Source organism: Propithecus coquereli, unplaced genomic scaffold (genome assembly GCF_000956105.1).
Source record: "Propithecus coquereli isolate 6110/MARCELLA unplaced genomic scaffold, Pcoq_1.0 Scaffold541, whole genome shotgun sequence".
Taxonomy (NCBI): Eukaryota; Metazoa; Chordata; class Mammalia; order Primates; family Indriidae; genus Propithecus; species Propithecus coquereli.
Genome location: NW_012151297.1, coordinates 678,800 through 696,808, shown reverse-complemented (window position 1 = coordinate 696,808; position 18,009 = coordinate 678,800). Strand labels below are relative to the sequence as shown.

Sequence of the window (18,009 nt, the reverse complement as noted above, 5' to 3'; positions counted from 1 at the left end):
TATTTTTTAGTAGAGACGGGGTCTCGCTCTTGCTCAGGCTGCCCTCGAACTCCTGACCTTGAGCGATCCACCCGCCTCGGCCTCCCAGAGTGCTAGGACTACAGGCGTGAGCCACTGCGCCCGGCCCAAGGCCACTGATTTTTGAACATGAGAAATGGGACGTTCTAAGCCCAAAAATATTAAATAAATCTAGGATTTACTTTTTCTTATTAAATATTAATGTGTTTCAAATTCATAGAAATAAGTGTATGTCATTTTTGGAATGGGCAGCCTCTCCTTTACAGAGAGACTAAGGAACTGAAAACAGATTGTCGAGGAAGTACTCTTTCAGCAAAGCAATCCTTCTTAATATCAGCACATATCAGTGGCTTTTTTTCTTTTTCAATAAAAGAAAATATTTCTTTTTCAACACTTTAACACAAAAGCCTGATGGGAAACTTTCCCCTAAATATTTCACTGCAGAGGTAGTTTCTTTGAAATTGACTAATGTCGACTTGCTCAATTAGAGGCAGATCTTTGACCGTGGACATCTTCAAGAACTGACTATGGCTATAAAAATCATTTTTAAGAGATTAACATTGTTTGATGACTTAATTAGGAAATATGCTACAGTTAAAGGTCTTTGGAATATGAGACTTTTAATCTTTTTGCATGTCTTTCTCTTTATATTAATGCAATTCCAACAAATGGAAATGGTCAATTGAATTGAGAAATAAGCGTGTTTGCTGGTAATTGTTTAATCTTTGAATTGTAATTACAATTTTAAATTCTTGCAGGATTATTTAACTATTCACAAGTATGGCAATGCAGCCAGAAATGATCTCTGGAATACATTATCAGAGGTAAAGTATTGAAAGCTCAAGTATCAAAAACCTCTACTTGAATCTTTGAATTGAATATATGACATTCATAACTTTATTGACACTGACAGTTTGTTTTTACTTTTTGTATTTCCCATTTCCTCATATTGCTTTTTTGTTTTATGTTTAATGTAATGTATTATAAAGATAACGGAGTTTAAAATTACTTAAACTACAAATCATAGTAAAAGATACCTTGCCTGATTTCAAACATGACAATAGTTCTGAAATATAATTTTGATATCTTGTAAGATATTCATGTTAAAGAAAGAAATAATTGAAGTTTTAAATATTTTTTTCTATATATGAATTAAAAATATTTAAATGTGACGCTAAACATACTGGAGATAACTTATGCTGCAAGAAATTCTTTAGCATTAAAATATAATTTACTTTCTGTTATGTAAAAACTTTAACATTAATACAACTTTCATTTTTATATATGTGTATATATATGCATGAAGCTTAACTTCAGGCAAAAAGGTTAATTTTACTAGCACGTTATATTGACTTCACTGACTTTAAATGTTTTCATATTTAGGTTAATTGTAAAGGTGAAAATGAAATTGGCTTAATGTTAATTATGTTTACAATTGATGTTTATAAAACTAATTTATGCAATTTTGGTTGTAAAGGCTTTAAAAAGGAATGGAAAGTATGTAAATATACAAGAAGTAATGGATCAGTGGACACTCCAGATGGGTTATCCTGTTATCACCATCTTGGGAAACACAACCACAGAAAATAGAATAATAATTACCCAACAACATTTTATTTATGACATCAGTGCTAAAACTAAAGCACTTGAACTTCAAAATAACAGGTACAATTATCTTTTTTACGTGAAAAAATCATTTTTATTCTTACATTTCACTTTGCATTTTTGTTATGTTTTAAATAGCATTGATAATGCAATTCTGAAATGCTGTAAGGGAAGTATAGCTTTCATTTCTTTATTTACATATGCTAGTTTCATTTTGATTCTTCTATTACTCCCATTTTCTGGATATTTTTATTCTTACAGAGACCACACACCAGGGTTATTTGTTTAGAAAGACAAAATTTTAAATTATCATGGTGATTTAAAAAAAATAAAATGTGATTTTTCACTTTTTCCCATGAATGTTTCTTGAATTAAACTCAAGAAAGTTAAGATGTATTGTGGTGCGTTAAATGGAATGAGCAAACTGAGATTTATAAAACAAATAAGAATAGAAACTAATAATCCAGAAAAACTAATTAAAACAAAAAAAATCTAAACTAAATAATGTCTGAGTCAAAGGAACTTAAAATAAATAACTTGAAATGATCTAAGTATCAGTGCCACTTAGTATCAAAATACGTTCTCTTGCCCTTATTTTTAGTGTTTAAAACCACTAAACAGACAGCATACATAGAATGTGTATTTGTTGGGTTTTTTAAACTTTCTTTTGAAACTCTTATTTAATTACTTATAACTCAGATTGTAGGATTTATTTCTTTTCTACTTAATGTTTTCTGACTATTTAGTGTCTCATTAAAGGCTGAGCCAATGAAAGATAATAGAAATTAAATTAATGAGTTTTGCTTCATATAAGATGCCCTGGTAAGAGGCTGGGCAAGGGTTGGGGGACAGGGAAGGAAAGACGTTAAATGTAACAAATAAAATGAGATGTTTGGATTAGGTTACTCAGGCTGTCTCCTATTACCTTTTGTAGGAGATCTGGAGCATACATTACGTTAACTTTGTTATCTCTAAGAAGAATAGAAATTGTTCCCAAGCAGACTAGCTCCAAGACTGGCTATACAGAGAAGTAATTGAGAATTCATGAATGTTTCTGGTGACTACATTTGGAATTCGATTTAGGAAAGCACTGTCTTAAATCTTCTTAATATACAGTCTACATTACCTTCAACACACTGCCCTTTGTAATCCAACTCCTTGAACTCGTGGAATACGGTGTCACCCTGCCATACTGTCACCACCGTTAGGGTCTGACTCTGTCAATGTGCTTCTTTACCCAGCCTGGATTCCCTACAGCTGCCAAGTGCTGCTTCTGATCGTCGCCCGTCTGGCCCCAGGCTAAACACGCTTAGGCATCTACCGTGGCCTTGCCAGGAACTACATAAAACTACTTGACTGTGGCAAAGCTAGAGAGATTCGGGGCAGGCCTTTGAGAAGGATCAGTCTGACATAAGCATCATTGATGCAGAAAAACATAAAGGACACACAGATGACAGAACAAATTTTGAACAAAAATACTCTGTCAATCTATAAAATACATCAGATGTACCAGCCACGAGTCTGACTCTTTAAAGGAAGAATTTCTCCCAGGCTGTATAAGTGTATGTAATATCCAGAGAGCTTTGCTTTTGCTGGAGTTATAAAATCATGGATGATTTTGAACCGGGAGAACTTGACATATAAAATATTAAGATATTGCAGGGCATCCGTTAGTCTCAAAAATGATTTTCTATTTATTTTAAAATAATAGAGCTTATAATTAACAATTTAGTATTTAAGTTTATATTATTGATCGTTTAACTCACTGTAACATTTCGGTCAAAGCTTCAATGCCAATTACATCTGGCCTTTGTCTCTAGCCTTCCTAGATCTTTATTGCAATGCGAACAGTTGATGGAGTAAATCCTACTGCCCATCAAGGTCAGAAATCCTGTGAATTGTGAATATTTTCTGAGCCAGGATAATCAATTCTTTGTCTTTATTTTTCTAAGGCACATTAGAACATCATTACAATATGCCTAGAACATTTTTAATGTATCTAGTAACTAAATTTTTGTACGTATTATAATAGTTATATTACAGCATAGAAAAGAAAGATCTTTCCATAACTAATAATCACATAAAGTTAGCTCCTGTGTAACAGAGTGTAAAATATGTTAGAATTTTGATACTTGGGAAGTTGCTAATTTGTGTAGCCCTTTTTTCTTGATAAAGTTAATGCTCATTGCGATGTTAAGTAATGCCGCCTTACACACTGAGGAGCTTCTCAAAGTTCTCTGCTGCAGGGAATTATGTTTACCTCCACGGTCATACTTTCCTTCTCTTACTGACCTGATGATAGCAATCTATGAACAGTTTTTCACGAAGTCTACACTAATGCTTCATTAATATTGATAGTATTTTTTAAAAAAATTCTCGAACGAGCTAATATGCACCTGTTCTTTTCTACCTCAATATAATCATGAGAATAAATTTTGCTTTATTATTAATATGAAAATGCAAACTACTGATAAAGAAAGGTAGTCCCAGGAACTATTAACGAAAAAATGTCTTGGGCATCTTTTAAAATGCATTTTTTTTGCTTTTACTTTTTTTTAATGCTTACAATGAGATGACTAAAATTTAAGTTAAATTTAAGCAGTTGGAACACAATCTAATTTCACAAATTCTTTTCCTTAGTCTCTTTTTAAACATAATCCATTGCAGTCTTAGATTTCTTTATAGGCATATTACACAGGGCTTTTCATTCAACTATGTTTAGTGTCTTCTAGTCTTTCAAGTTGTAGTCACAAAACAACATAATTATCATGCTTTCTTTGATTTTAAAATGAAGTTTATGAAAAGACCAAATACATGTTGTTTGGAAAAATATGAGAAATAACTTATGTAGTATTGACAGTACAACAGGTCACAAATGAATACAAATTTCAGATATGCTTAGTAACTTGCAACTTTTAACTTGTCTTTGTGATGATGTATAGATTTTTGTTTTGTGTATGTGTACCTACTTCCCACCACAACACACATAGAATAGGTACAAAAACATTATTAGGAAAAATACAGAAGTCTATGCTTTTAAACATTTTACAATGTACCCCAATGTGTATATCTCAAAATCTTATATTTAACTTGCATCTCAATAGCTATGTGATGCAGTGTCTGACATTTAGGGAGTTTTCTGTATGTATGTGGTGTTGACTATATAAAGCATGCAGATACTTATGTGAATCTTTTTCTTGTACTTTAGAGACTTTTTTCTAAAACTTAAATGTTGAAACATACCAACTTTATCATAATCTCTAGTTATTTAGAAGCGTACAATTTAAATACCTACAAAATTATGTTTGCTTGTATTAAGGGCAAACAATATTCCGTAAACATTTTATGATCATGCTACATAACAGACACATTTATCCTTGAGGATTTTAAAACACCCTCAATTTTACATATTTTTTGCTCTTTAACTGATACTTATTTGGCTTCCCAATTTAATTGACCCAATCAATGTGGAAGATGTATGTGAAAAAGTCAAGTTTATAAAGTTAATCTCTGTCTTAACCTATAGATTGATTTGGTACCTTTTTATTTTACTTTACTCCAAGCCCATTCAATCAAATTTAACAGCAATTTATAAAATGCCTCCTATTTCCAGGCTTTTTCAAGATCAAGATAGACAAAATGAGCTTATAAGTTAACTTGAGAATCAGACCCAGAGTCAGGCACTGTTATCTCTTAACTAATTATTCCAATTAACCAAAAGAGATTCATCATTTTTAGAGAACAAGTATTAAAGAAATGTATCAGTTCTCTGTCTCTTCCACAGTAAATCTGTCATTAAATATTAATGAATATTCTTAGTCCTGTGTTGGAAGCTTGGCAGTCTTTGTTAAGAGGTTATCTGGGTTATCGTTCACCAACTACTATCTGAAGAATCAATACAGGTTTGGCTACTATAAATTGTTTTATTTCCTGACTGATTGTGTGGAGTCAGTGTTAGTATAGGATAGTGTCTCCACAGAGTTGGCTCTGAAAAATGTTTTTTCTTGTTAAAAACAGCAGATAGTTTTAAAATTTAGAATTTTAAACATATTATTTTGACTTTGCTGAAGATAGCAGTTGGTATAAAACTTTTTCCAATCTTCCATTTCGATTCTTTACTATTTCTGAATTCTGTTTATTATGCTATAAAACATGAAATGATTAAATAATCAAATTTCACATGACAGATTTCCTCTTCCACACTCCCAAAAAGACATGTTCTTTATAATGTTTATCACCCCAAGCATGTTTACTGAAAAATTATAAATTCTTTATTCACTCTCACCATTATTGAGCTGACATAGCATCTCTTCTTACATTTCTAAACTGAAAAATATTTCTCCCTTACTAGAATTGTTGGCTACCCTGTTGCTAATCATTCAATGATAGATCAAAATAATCTGACTATATTCCAAAGAAGGAAAAAAAATATAGTCAGTGGGCTTATTGTAAGACCATTCAGTATCTTTCTGGCTACTCATGTGAGATGAAATTGATATTACTTCATGTACAAGTGTAGGCCTCAATTTTTATCCTATAAAATGGTTAATGTTAGAAAATGCTTCTCTTTGATAGCTGAGACTCATGACTGGGTCCTGCATGTTGGTGGATGCCTTGACACATCAATTTGGAAATTCCATTGCAGAAAACAAGCATTATGTGTGCCCCACAATGTGTTTTGTATTGATCTGGATTTCAGGGTAATCTAATTAGTTTTACTCTTCCATTCCTTTTTGCTGAGTAACTTTAGGCATGCCATATTAACCTTTCTGTCGACTATGGATTATGTTAATAGCGACCTGCAGAATCATTAGACAATAAATAAAGAGAATATTCAAATGTAAATGCATGAAGCCACTGAAATGTGTATTAATCTAATATGGAAAAAAAGAAAAAGGAGTTATTTTTAGACTTTAATCAATATATGACGTGGCTCAGATTTATGGACACTAGTTACTTTTTATTTTCAAATGCAAAATGTAAATCTGTTTTTTTTGTTGTTGTTGTTCAAGATAAATTGTTTGGTTGGCAGTTCTGTTTTTGCATTGAAATTAAAACTCTTGGAGGCTAAGTCTTCTTAGTGGCATCGAAAGTGAATTCATCTTCCTGACTTATTTCTTATTTTTATGACTGGGAAATTTTTTTACTTTCCCTAAAAAGAGTAATAAATATCACACAGAAGGTGCGTGAGAAATGATTTTTTTTGTTTGTTTTTGTTTTAATGTAGCTATTTTTATTCTTAAAGTTTCTCTTTTATTTTGCAGTTACCTGTGGCAGATTCCATTAACTATTGTGGTAGGAAATAGAAGCCATGTGTCTTCAGAAGCAATTATTTGGGTGTCTAACAAATCAGGTAAAATATATATTCTCCCCTGAGGAACTATCTGGTTTCTGATAACAATTTAGCAACTTAACCTCTGATTTGAGCTGTTATAAAATGTGAATGAAGACAAATTAGAAAGAGAAGTTAGAGAAATGATAATCACTTCCATAAAATTAGATATAGTATAACATAGTTTCTAAGTAGTCTAATTTCAGTCTGCCTATATAATTATTAAATTTATTTGTTTCTTTGATGTATTTGTAGTTAGTATTTGTATTACTAATCCTAACTGTTTTAAACTGCATAATTTTATAACTCTAAAGAACTTATTTCTTTGATGTATTTATAGTTAGTATTCATAGTACTAATCCTAGCTGTTTTAAACTGTATAATTTTATAACTCCAAATGTAACTAAAATATAATTATAAGTCCCAATAGAACGGTATGGTAAATACTGAAATACAGGCATTATTTTTAATCCCACTTTGCTGCTGTCTTCTCTTTAATAGACTGTCTCTTTAAGGGATGAGGAGGAAATAGTCTCCATGGAATTATCTAATTATAGGGCCAGAAGGGAGGGGCTTAGACAGGTCATCAAACACCCTCCTAGGTAGGGTCAAACCTCAAGGAGCAGAGAGAGATGAGATTCTCTTCTTTTTCTAAATACCTTCAAATAAGATAGTGACCTATTTCAATTTACTGTCAGAAAGCTATTTCTTGAATCCAATCTATATCCTTCATGCTACAATGTGAAACAGGTCCCTTTTATTTCTGTTTTCCATTGAATTGGAGATAAAAGACAATTATCATCTTTTACATAACATTTCATTTAGATTTAGATGGTCAATTTTGTTCATCATTTTTTCTTACTCCTTCCTCACATGCTGTTAATTGATATTATCTTACTCTTTTGGTAAGCATATTTTAAACAGCTACAAATCTTTTATTTTAAATAAGGTGAAATATCGGTATAAATAAACAAATATTGTTTCTTCCTCTCAGTCTTGCTATTGAGTGCTCAAAATACATACATATATACAGTCAAGAAAAAGTTCTCACAGCGAAATCTAATCTGGTTAACAGAAGTAAAAACACTTATAGTTCCAGGTACATTTTTATTTAAATTTTAATCTTATTGTATTTTTAACACATAATCACATAATATGAAAATATATGCTTTCATTTACATGCATTGTATATAAAACATTGATATGTAACACAGTGATGCATTGAAATGCATACTTTAAAATTCTTTAGTGTTTTCCTTTTAAATTGTTTATTGTAATCTGTTCTTTTCATTTCCTGGAGTTAATATTTATACCATGATTCTGAATGCATATTTCCTGTGTTATTTTTCTTTATACTTGTCACTATGTAGTTGTTTAATTTATCTACATAGGTTGTTATGAAGCCATGAGTGAAAGCAGTGAGTTGTTATTGTAATGCTCTAACTATTAGAATGAAGCCATCCCTCGCAGAATTGCTAGGAGCATGGGAGACAGCAATCTTCCAAAATAAAGTAAAACGTTTATCTTTGGAAGGTAGAATAGAAACGGGAACATTAAAAAAGTGTAAATATACTGACCAAACAGCAGGATTAGTGCAAAACTTCACTTTTAGATGGTGGAAAGATTCAGGGCAAGTCTGATTCTTATTGGATACCTTTCCTCTAAACTCCCTAGTTCTTTTCATGCTGTTATTCGTAGTATCCTCATCCTTCAAAGATTATTGAGAATAGTGTCACAGCTTTCTGTGACCAATAGCCACCAATTATGTTTGATGAATTATTTCCCTGTAGAGCCTTTCATTATCATTCAGGAATAACAACTACGTATTGATTCAAACCGTATTTTTGCCTAAAATATTACCTACATTGATATGTATGTTTATTATACATGGCTGCACAGTTTGTGCAGTGTGTAACTTTAGGCGGTGCTATTTACACAGACTATGATATGAAGGACACATTCCCCCACTCCAAACTTGTGCAATGTGTGACCTGCACACGACAATGGGTCATTTTCCATTATATCATAGGAGAATCCTCTGTTTGACATAAACATTGTCCCGTTTGAAATGTTGAGGCTTTTTCAGGATTCCCATACTAAGTAAATGCTTCTTGAAATGTTTTCTGAAAACTTTATAAATATGCAAATCTGGAAGAAAGTTTCCAAAAGGCACCTAAAAGAAAGCCACCTTCCTGTTTTGCCTTTACATCCCCATTGTATTCAATTTTGTCACTATGTCCTTCATTCTGATGACTAACAAAAAACTAACACCAAACAAAGATCAGGAAGAAAAAGGAAAGTTATTAACTCTTGTCTTCTTTTATATGTTATCACGTCTCCTTTTCTTCAAAATATTGTCAACTGATATCAATGAAAATTTTCCCCATAAAAACAGGAAGACAATATTCTGGTCAATTTTTCTCAACATATGTAAAAAAATTCCATATTTAATTATAACAGCCAGATCTTTTCATTGTCAGTAGTGATATAGATTTGATCTTACAAGATATGTAGGTGAAATCGTTGATGGATTCTACAAAACATAAATTTGATTGAAATCATCATATACTCTTGACAGTTCAAGTTTTTGAAAACACTTTGGGTGAATATCTAATTAATGCCAAGGTAAGGCATAGATCATTTTAGCCTAAAAATAGTTTTGTTTTTTTTTTTTTTGAGACAGAGTCTCGCTCTGTTGCCAGGGCTAGAGTGAGTGCCTTGGCGTCAGCCTAGCTCACAGCAACCTCAGACTCCTGGGCTTAAGCAATCCTTCTGCCTCAGCCTCCCCACTAGCTGGGACTACAGGCATGCGCCACTATGCCCGGCTAATTTTTTCTATATATATATTTTTAGTTGTCCAGATCATTTCTTTCTATTTTTTGGTAGAGACAGGGTCTCGCTCTTGCTCAGGCTGGTCTCGAACTCCTGACCTTGAGTGAGGCGCCTCGGCCTCCCAGAGTGAGGCGCCTCGGCCTCCCAGAGTGCTAGGATCACAGGTGTGCACCACCCCGCCCGGCCCTAAAAATAGTTTTTAAACCAATTTTCAAGTTATTGAAAGCGGGTTGAAGTATTTATCTTTTTCATTCTTAATATGAAAATATCAAAAATTCAGATATGTTTATATATAGTAGGTTGCATGTTGACTGGCTATCCAACTAACAGTGAGTGGAGGGGAATAAATTTAATGCCAAATGTTGGGTCAAAAAAGGTTTAAATGGAAGAGAAATCGATCCTGAAAGTATCAATTAGAATATTAGAAGTATTAGAAGTAAACATTAAAAATAGCATAATGCTGCAGTACTTTCCTCAAATGTTGGTTCATTTGAGACTCACAAACTTTTATTTTATTTTATTTTACTTTAATTTATTTCAGAATATTATGGGGGTACAAACGTTTTGGTTACATAAATTGCTTTTGTATCATTTGAGTCAAAGTTGTAAGTGTGCCCATCCCCTGATAGTGTGCATTGTACCTGTTAGGTGTGATTTTACCCCTTCCCTCTTTTCTCCTTCCTCTTGCTTGGTTTGCAATGAATGTTATTTCCATATGTGCACATAGTGTTGATTGATTAGTCCTAATTTAATGGTAGAGATTCACGAACCTTTAAAATGAGTATTATTTTTATCTCCATTTTACAAATGAGGAAAATAAGGCTTGAGAAATAACTTGCTCAAAATGTCAGTCAGTTAGGTAAGAGCTGGCTTTAGGAGCTTGGTTTTCTTTTCTCTGGACCCCCTCCCCTGACTCTATCGCGCACATGCGTACACAAGTATATACTGGTTAAGATCTTTTTTTTTTTTTTTGAGACAGAGTCTCACTCTGTTGCCCTGGCTAGAGTGAGTGCCTTGGCGTCAGCCTAGCTCACAGCAACCTCAAACGCCTGGGCTCAAGCGATCCTACTGCCTCAGCCTCCCGAGTAGCTGGGACTGCAGGCACGCGCCACCATGCCCGGCTAATTTTTTCTCTCTCTATATATATATTTAGTTGTCCAGATCATTTGTTTCTATTTTTTAGTAGAGGCAGGGTCTCGCTCTTGTTCCGGCTGGTCTCGAACTCCTGACCTTGAGCGATCCACCCGCCTCGGCCCCCCAGAGTGCTGGGATTACAGGCGTGAGCCACCGCGCCGGGCCTGGTTAAGATCTTGACACTTTGGTAGGTTGCTTTGTAGATCTGTCAGTTACTCAACATGATGTCTTTGGATATATGCACATGGTTCTTTATAGGTTTTACGGAACATTCTCATTTTATTTTCACAAATGTCCAGCGAGGAAACTTATTATAATGTCTTATCCCTGATTTTCTCTCACAGTGTTACCCTTGTTATTCTGGGTGACCCTCTTTTAAAAAATTTGAATTCTCTGCAACCAGAAAGTTTTGGGTAGAAATGCCTAATCTCTTTTCCCTGTTTATTACAAAAGAAAGTATAAAATATAAAATTTTATAAAATACCAATTACTCTATACATTGGTATAGTCTAAGTCTTGTGCCATTTTGGATACATTCTAAATATAATTTTTAATTATTATTACCAACACTCAAAATATAACTTCTATACTTTTTATTATGGTACTAATCAAATACCATACCTCATTAGGCTATTGGAAAAGATCTCCTTAAAATTCATTGCTTGCCATTAGTTAATTTGAAGAACATTTTAGGGATATAATTAACTAGAACTGAAAAGATATTTAAAAATCTATTACAAAATCTTTCAGGGAATCATTTCTCCAAAGATCTCATTTGTAACAAGGCATAAAAATATTCATGAACAGTAATAACCTTCAGGCTTTAGATATAAATTTAATAATGACATACTTAAAAACAATATAAACCTGCTTTTCTTATTCTGGTTAGACATTGTAGAAGGTATAGGAATTATTTTTCTATTTTAATGTATGTATTAATTTTAATTTGACTATATTCAACCTATACGTTGTTGAGTAGAATAAGTTTGAAAACTAGAGCCAAGTGAATTACCTGGGCTTGAGTTATGCTAGCTATCTAAAATGCAAACAGGAAGCAACTTTAAAAAGTAGATTTAAAGTCATAAAAATCTATGACCATTTCAAACTTGTAAAAACTCTAAATCATATATTAAACTCAATGCTTTAATATTATAACTTTTTGAAAAAAGAATACTTCTTAGGCAGAAATTATCAAATTTGCTCTTAGTTCAAGTGAATTCGATCATAGTTTTAATATTTTTTCTTATAAAAATCTTAGTATACTTGAAGACAGGGTTACTCAGGAGAAACAATATTCTTGATATTTAAGTTTAATTTTTATTCACTGAATTCAGGAATGATCAATTGAAGTCTTTATGAGGTTATTTTAGTTTAGTTTTTAAGAATGCCATATTGTTAGTAATTTTTATTGTCATTTTTACATTCGTAAAATGGATGTGACATTCTAAAACTTCTTCAAAGCAATTGTGTGGCTAAACATTGAAATTTTGAAAAATATACAATTATAAAGATTTAGAGACTTGAGAAATAACTTGCATTTTAGAAAAATACCTGGTAGATTAATTTTTCCAAGGACCATGGATTAAGGAAAGTATAATCTGTAAGAAAAATAGCCCCTTCTTCCATTGAATCATAGACTTGGAAGGGGTCTTAAGGGCCATTGTTTGACCTCCAGGTTACAGTAAGAAAATTGAGAACCAAAGAGAATCAATGACCTACATTCAAATATTTATGTTTAGGAAAGCTGAAATAAGAATCCAGCTTTCCTACACTATTCTATTTCTTTTTCCAGTACCATTTCCCCCTTTCAAATCAATATAAGAATGTGACAAATGTATATCATATTACAGCAGAAGTGTTATCTCATCTTGTATCAATAGATCATAACATAGGAAAAAAAACATGAAGTCAGGAGACCTAAGATGAACCATTTGGACCATTCAATTACCATATATGTTCCAATAGACATGATTTATAAAGGTGGTGAGAAGTTGGAGTGATATTTGAAATATTAAAGATTAAATTTTTACATTCAGCATACTTCTGGGTTAAATACATTTTGTATTACTGCAGGTTTTTGAAAATCGGTGGTCTGTGACATGCATTGGATTAATTAGCCCACCCGATTCCAGACCTTAGAAATGAATGGTCATCAATGTCCTCCCAATAATTTTTGTGGTGTAACTTCTTGTGTGGCCTCTACTTGAGACAGAGTACTCTGTAAATTCAAGGAAATAAAGGGGAAAATTTATTTTCTATTTCACGTTTGATGTGTAAAAACTTCGATAATGGCATAAGAACTAGAGATGTTCTCAGACCTGTGGCATATGGTTTCTGTGATGTATTTTATGGTTTTGAGTCATTGTCGGTAGAACAATGTGGTTTTGTTTTTTTTCCTCCTGGATGTCAGACTGTGTGTGTGTGTGTGTGTGTGTGTGTGTGTGTGTTTAGATTTTGGTCAACTTCATTGTGTAAATTTTATGAAGCATGAGTACTGAAGATCAACAGCAAAATTATTAGAATTGTGAAATGTGATTCTGTGCAATCAAAGAAGCTTAACTTTACAAGTGAATGGAGTTCTCTTTCTGTACCATATTTGAAGGAGTTAAATATGTAAGAAGTTATAATATTGTTTTTACTGGCTTCTGCTAAATTAGCTGGTAAACATAATCAAGTTACCATTTTCCACTGTGATCCCAATAAAAATTTATTATCGTTGTTTCTATATGGAAATATTACAGTCTTGAACAAACAAGATTCCTTTTTCTACCATTATTGATGATGTTGAAAAGTCTGTTATTTATTAGTATTTCCAAGAAAGCACAAGAAAAAAAGGCAAGAAAAAATAGTGACTTTCAAGTAAATGAGCTCTGTTTTTTAATCAATTTCTTACTAAGCAAAATAAGTAAACTATGCATTTAAAACCTCTGCTTTTATTCTAGCAACATATCCTAATACAATCTAATTGGAAGCTGAGTGAATACAATGGTAGATTTCTAGGTAACACTTATTTTGAGAAAGAAAATTATGTATAGGCAATAGGGTTTTATCAAGAATAAAAATGTTAATTATAAGAAAACAGTTAATTGAGATTATAATTAGTAACCAACTAAAGGTTTGTCTAACAAATTCTAGATGCAAGTGATTAATTAAAGAGTAGGTTTCAATTAGGTATTTAGGTTGGAATTCTCTTTTAACTATTGGTATTGTTATATCTGTTTTTAAGAAAATATACTCCATTCCATTTTCACTCTTAAAATTTAAAATCTATTTACTTCCAAAATGCTATTTTCAGAGCACCACAGAATAACTTATTTCAACAAAGGAAGCTGGCTGCTGGGGAACATCAATCAAACTGGTTATTTTAGAGTCAACTATGACCTAAGGAACTGGCGATTGTTAATTGATCAATTAATCAGGAACCATGAGGTATACTCTGGATTTGCTCATCAAAGATCTGTTTTGATATGTGAACACCTGCCATTTTAATCTAAATTATTCCATTTTTTTTTTCTGATTGGCCTCATAGGTTCTATCTGTCAGTAATCGAGCGGGTTTGATCGACGATGCCTTCAGCCTGGCCAGGTATGTTTTTCTGTGGATCTCCACAGTAAACACTCATGCCTGAAAATTTTCCTCTATTAAGCTAAATAGTATATATTTTTTAATTTAAGAAATTTTAAAAAACAATTTCTGTCTCACATTCTTCATGTTTGGATATGAATTATAATTAGCGTCCCAAACTCTCAATCAATAATAGCCACAGGATATTTCCAAATTAGAAGCTTGATCAATTTCTCTGCAAGTTTAGTTTAACACTCTGAAGATTAATAATCTCTTCCCAATTTCATTAATGAAAATGACCATTACGGCATATTTAATTTTTGATAGAAAAAAACCTTCAAATACTGGCAATTTTTCTTGATATATAGCAGTTTTTTAAAAATGTTTTTCTGAATGTGATTCATGATGAGAAGAAGCTTGTGCCACAAGACAGAAATAAATATTCTACTGGGGAGAACTGTTCTGGACAAAATATGTATCAATCTTCTGTCAGAAGATTTTAGTTATGCTAATTATAGTAATAGCTATGCTATATTCATAATTCAATTTATGTTAAAATCAGTTATTCCTTCAAATAGTCATTAAATAAAATAATGTTGATTATAAACTCAAGGTATTTACTCAATTTGAGACAAAATGGTAAAATAAACTCAGTTCTTTTAATATTTTGTACTATTTCACATCCAAGTACAGTTTTAATGTTAAAAATCTAATTTTCCAAGCTACAGATTAAGACATGGGTAACTCTCTTAATTTTGCTATTGTGATTTATCACATACTCTTCTAAGATACTTGTGTGAAACTGGTTAGTTATGTCTGTGCTGATATGAACGCATGACTTATCTTAGCAATAGGTGCTGTTTCATACATGGGACCTGAAACTGCTTTTACGGTATATGTATTCAGTCAAATTTCTTCTCTTCCATATGTTAAAAAGCATCTCACATCCTGTAGCATTTTAACCCATCAAAATAATAACCTTACATTTAGAAGCCTTGATGATTACTTTGATTGAAGCAAAGCCAAAGTTTGTAAAGAAGTTATGGAAATTAATTTTGGGGAAATAAGTAATGTGGAGGGGAGAACACATACAGCAGGTTAAAGAAGAAATGTCCAGTGCTTTTATGCTTTTTAAAAAAAGAAATCTCTGATTTCTGCTCTCCTTATTGTCATGAAGGAAGCCAAGAGCGATTACTAAGATTTTTTTCGTTTGGTGAACGATGGTATATGAGTGCCTCCTTCTAACCAAGCATTCTATAGAGTTTCAGGCACAGATTTGCCTACTAACTGAATGGCAAATCTAAGTACAATTTATCAGGGAGGAAATTTCCAAGGAAATTGTACCAATTGAACATAGTTGTTTAATGAGAGCTGGGATTCACTTGTAGCAAAGGTAAACGAGGGCTATTCCATGCTATGGCACCATTTTATTGGGCAGAAATTTAGACATAATAGAGATGGAGGAAGCCCTGCTGAGATAGTGATATATGGAGACAATGATTAAGATGTAGCTTTTGCTCTGCGTGGAATAGGGACATGTTGAAGATAGTATTAAGTATGACAGAAAAATTATTTTGACATAAAAGTTTAGAGAGTCCAGAAAGCCAGAAAGAGAGTGTACTTAATGTAATATTCCACTAAAAGAGGAACAGAAAAAAAGAGAGAGAGAGAGAAATGTTGAGTACCCCAAGGAAAGGGTTAGGAACTCAGAGAGAACTAATATCACTGGCTTATAATTATCAAACACAAGGTGCGAGATGGTGGTGTGTTTTATATATAGTAATTTGTTTAATTCTCACAGCAACCCTATAAGATATATAAATATGTTTTATTATTATTTCCACTTTAAAGGTGAGGAAATGGAGTTTCAGGGAGGTCATGCAACGTGCCTTCTAAAGTCATACAGCTAATAACTGGCAGAGCCAGGACCTGGGTCCAGGTGTTCTGGCTGTAGAGCCTACGCCATTAATCAGAGCACTATGCCACTATCCTGATTCTTGGCAGTAATGTTACTTATTTCAATAAAAGAGCCAGGCATAATAGAAGGACTGAAGGGTTTTGAAACAGTAGTTCATGGGAATCCTTATGAGTTTGAAATGATGGTGAGAAAGCAAATAAGTAGTGATATCCTCAAGATAGAGGACAGATGGAAATTGAAAGGAAAGGATCTTTTGACTCATCTGCATTAAATGATAGAAATTATTTTAAAATGGAGCATTTTATTTATGTTAGTGGATGATTTTTTTTCCAAAATTAGATTCCTTGTTCACTGAGGCCAAGCATTGCTTTCAATGACAATTTTGGAAGCCTTAAAAGTTTGAAATAAATAATTTCATTATCGTTTATACAAATTCACCAGAAAATATGTAAATCTCATTGAATATGTACTTCTAATGTGTTTTACTGCGCATGAGATAATTTTACTATTAATATGAAAGTAAATAAATACACAATCAGATTTATTCAGGCAAATGCCCTGTATTTATTTGGAGTTAAAGGAAGTGGGGAGGGAGGATAAAGTGGGGACAGTTAATGGGTACAAAAATATAGTTAGATAGAATGAAAAATACGTACTAGCACAACAAAGTGATTATAATCAATAATAAGGATTATTCATATCTCATTGTAACCGAGTTGATATAGTTTTGCTATTCAATTTATATCAACCTTCTTTCAGTTTCCTAAACATATCATGTACACTTTGGCTTCTTCAAAGATAGCAAGTAGAAGAATAGCAAATATTTATTAAATATCCTGTAAAGGACTTTCTTTATCCATGGATTTAAATGATATCATTATCTTAATGAAAATGCTCATATTTTAGGGAATTAATCTGATTTTGTTTAATTAGTCTCTATTTTTTTGGCACCATTACCATATTGTTTTAAATAGTTTAGATTTATAGTATATTGCAGTTGACAAAATTTGATCTTATTCTTATTCAAAATCTTACATATTTCTTTTCAAAATAAATTTTATAATCAGTTTGATGAATTCCAATACAAAATCCTGCTATAGCCAGACATGGTGGCGTGTGCCTATAATCCCATTTACTGGGGAGGCCGAGGTGGGAGGATGGATTGAATTCAGGAATTCTAATCTAGCCTGGGCAACATAGTAAGACCTCATCTTTAAAAAAAAAAAAAAAAAGAGACAGAGAGAAAAGAAAAAAAAAGGGATGCTGGATATTCATTGGATTTATAAATTAATTTGTAGAGTTTTAACATCTTTTCAAATTTGAGGTTTCCAATGACAGAATGTTATTTCTCCCAATTTATTCAGGTCCCTAAGTCAAGCCCTATAATTTTGTATACATGGGTTCTGGTAATATTGTGTCATTTCCTTGTTTTCTTCAAAGATATAAGCTGTTTATGATCATACTTTAGATGGAAAGGAAAAGTAAAAGCTGCTTTATGAAATGACACTGTTTCCACAATTACATATTCTAATTTTCATTGCTATGTACTGGGAATCAATTAATATATTTGTTGGGTGTTTGTGGTTTTTTTTAATGTAATATTTTT

At 32.3% G+C, this 18,009-nt stretch overlaps 1 protein-coding gene across 1 annotated transcript in view; it reads left to right on the top strand.

Annotated features, from left to right (window-relative positions):
• The window catches only part of TRHDE (thyrotropin-releasing hormone degrading enzyme), a gene marked incomplete at its 5' end in the record, with an annotated part of 176,482 nt that overhangs the window by 63,941 nt on the left and 94,532 nt on the right, over positions 1–18,009 (top strand). The window contains 5 exons of the mRNA XM_012657456.1: positions 777–842; positions 1,496–1,683; positions 6,888–6,976; positions 14,217–14,350; positions 14,451–14,506. Of these exons, the coding sequence (XP_012512910.1) occupies positions 777–842; positions 1,496–1,683; positions 6,888–6,976; positions 14,217–14,350; positions 14,451–14,506 (533 nt within the window). The remainder of the gene's footprint in view (positions 1–776; positions 843–1,495; positions 1,684–6,887; positions 6,977–14,216; positions 14,351–14,450; positions 14,507–18,009) is intronic.